The 1228-nt window shown below is 41.0% G+C and overlaps 1 protein-coding gene across 1 annotated transcript; it reads right to left on the reverse strand.

Moving 5' to 3' along the window:
* Positions 1-548: 548 nt before the first annotated feature.
* Positions 549-1219, reverse strand: LOC112140944 (ras-related protein Rab-7a-like; the record flags this gene model as incomplete). Its single annotated transcript, XM_024263972.2, has 2 exons — positions 549-810; positions 899-1219. Coding segments are annotated over 2 exons (552 nt in total), but the record flags the coding sequence as incomplete, so codon positions are not given.
* Between the last annotated feature and the right edge of the window lie 9 nt (positions 1220-1228).

Below are 1228 nucleotides of genomic sequence, written 5' to 3' on the forward strand. Positions count from 1 at the left end.
CAGCTGAAATATTTACACTTCAAAATAGCCTAAAAAAGCCTGAAATAGCGGAAATAGTTAGTATGCATCTGAAATATTACCTAAAGTCAAAATTAGCCTAAAAAAACTGAGAAAAAATCTGAAATTAGCCAAAATAGCTAGCATACAACTGAAATATTAGCTAAATTCCAAATTTACCTTAAAAAAATGAAAAAAATCCTAAATTAGCTAAATCATCTAGCATGCAGCTGAGATATTCGCTAAACTCTAAAATAGTCTAAAAAACCTTAATAAACGGCATAATAGCCCAAAAGTTAGCATAAAGCCTTTGTAACTTTTAACTTTACTACACTTATTTTCCATTTAACAAAATAACGACTAATCGACTATTTTAATAGTCGATTAGTCGACAAATTGTGGCAGCCTCATAAAATTAGCCCCAGTTCTTAATTCTCAGCTAAAAGATCTTTGAGAACCGCAGCTGTTGTGTTTTGGTCACATTGAGTTTTAGAACTACATTAACATTTTAACAACCATAAAGTCGGGCTGTTTGGCGAGTAATCTGCTCCACCGCGGCGCTCTCTCGTGGACTCATCTGTCTCAGATGATCACCTGTCTGTTCTCCAGATCGATCTTGTTGCCTAGAACCACAAAGGGAAAGTTCTCGGGATCTCGAGGGCTGGCCTGGATTAGAAACTCGTCCCTCCAGCTGTCGAGAGTTTTGAAGGTGTTGGGGGCGGTCACATCAAAAACCAGGACGCAGCAGTCCGCTCCACGGTAGAAGGCAACCCCCAAAGACTGGAACCTCTCCTGACCGGCCGTGTCCCAGATCTGGATCATCACAGCAGAGGAAACGCTCACGGTAAATCCATCAGATCCTTCAGAAACGGCTCCAGCCGCAGCACAAACACCTTCATACCTGCATCGTTACCAGTCTGTCATCCACCATCACCTCCTTGGTCAGGAAATCGGCTCCTATTGTGGCTTTGTACTGGTTGCTAAATTTTTTGTTCACATATTGGTTCATGAGTGAAGTCTTTCCAACACTGAGAAGAAAACATAAACAAGAATGAAATCTCCAGATCTTCAAACTGAGAAGGTGTTTGATGGTGTAACAGATCACAGATAAGGGAAGGCAGTACGGCAAGTCAAAGGGATCAAATATCACCAGGAGAAGTGGGCGTGGCAGTGCCTCACCTGCACGTGTACTACAGATAATAATTAGAAAATTAGGAGGAAAATTTCAAAG

The sequence above is a fragment of the Oryzias melastigma genome, unplaced genomic scaffold, assembly GCF_002922805.2.
Source record: "Oryzias melastigma strain HK-1 unplaced genomic scaffold, ASM292280v2 sc07047, whole genome shotgun sequence".
NCBI lineage: Eukaryota > Metazoa > Chordata > Actinopteri > Beloniformes > Adrianichthyidae > Oryzias > Oryzias melastigma.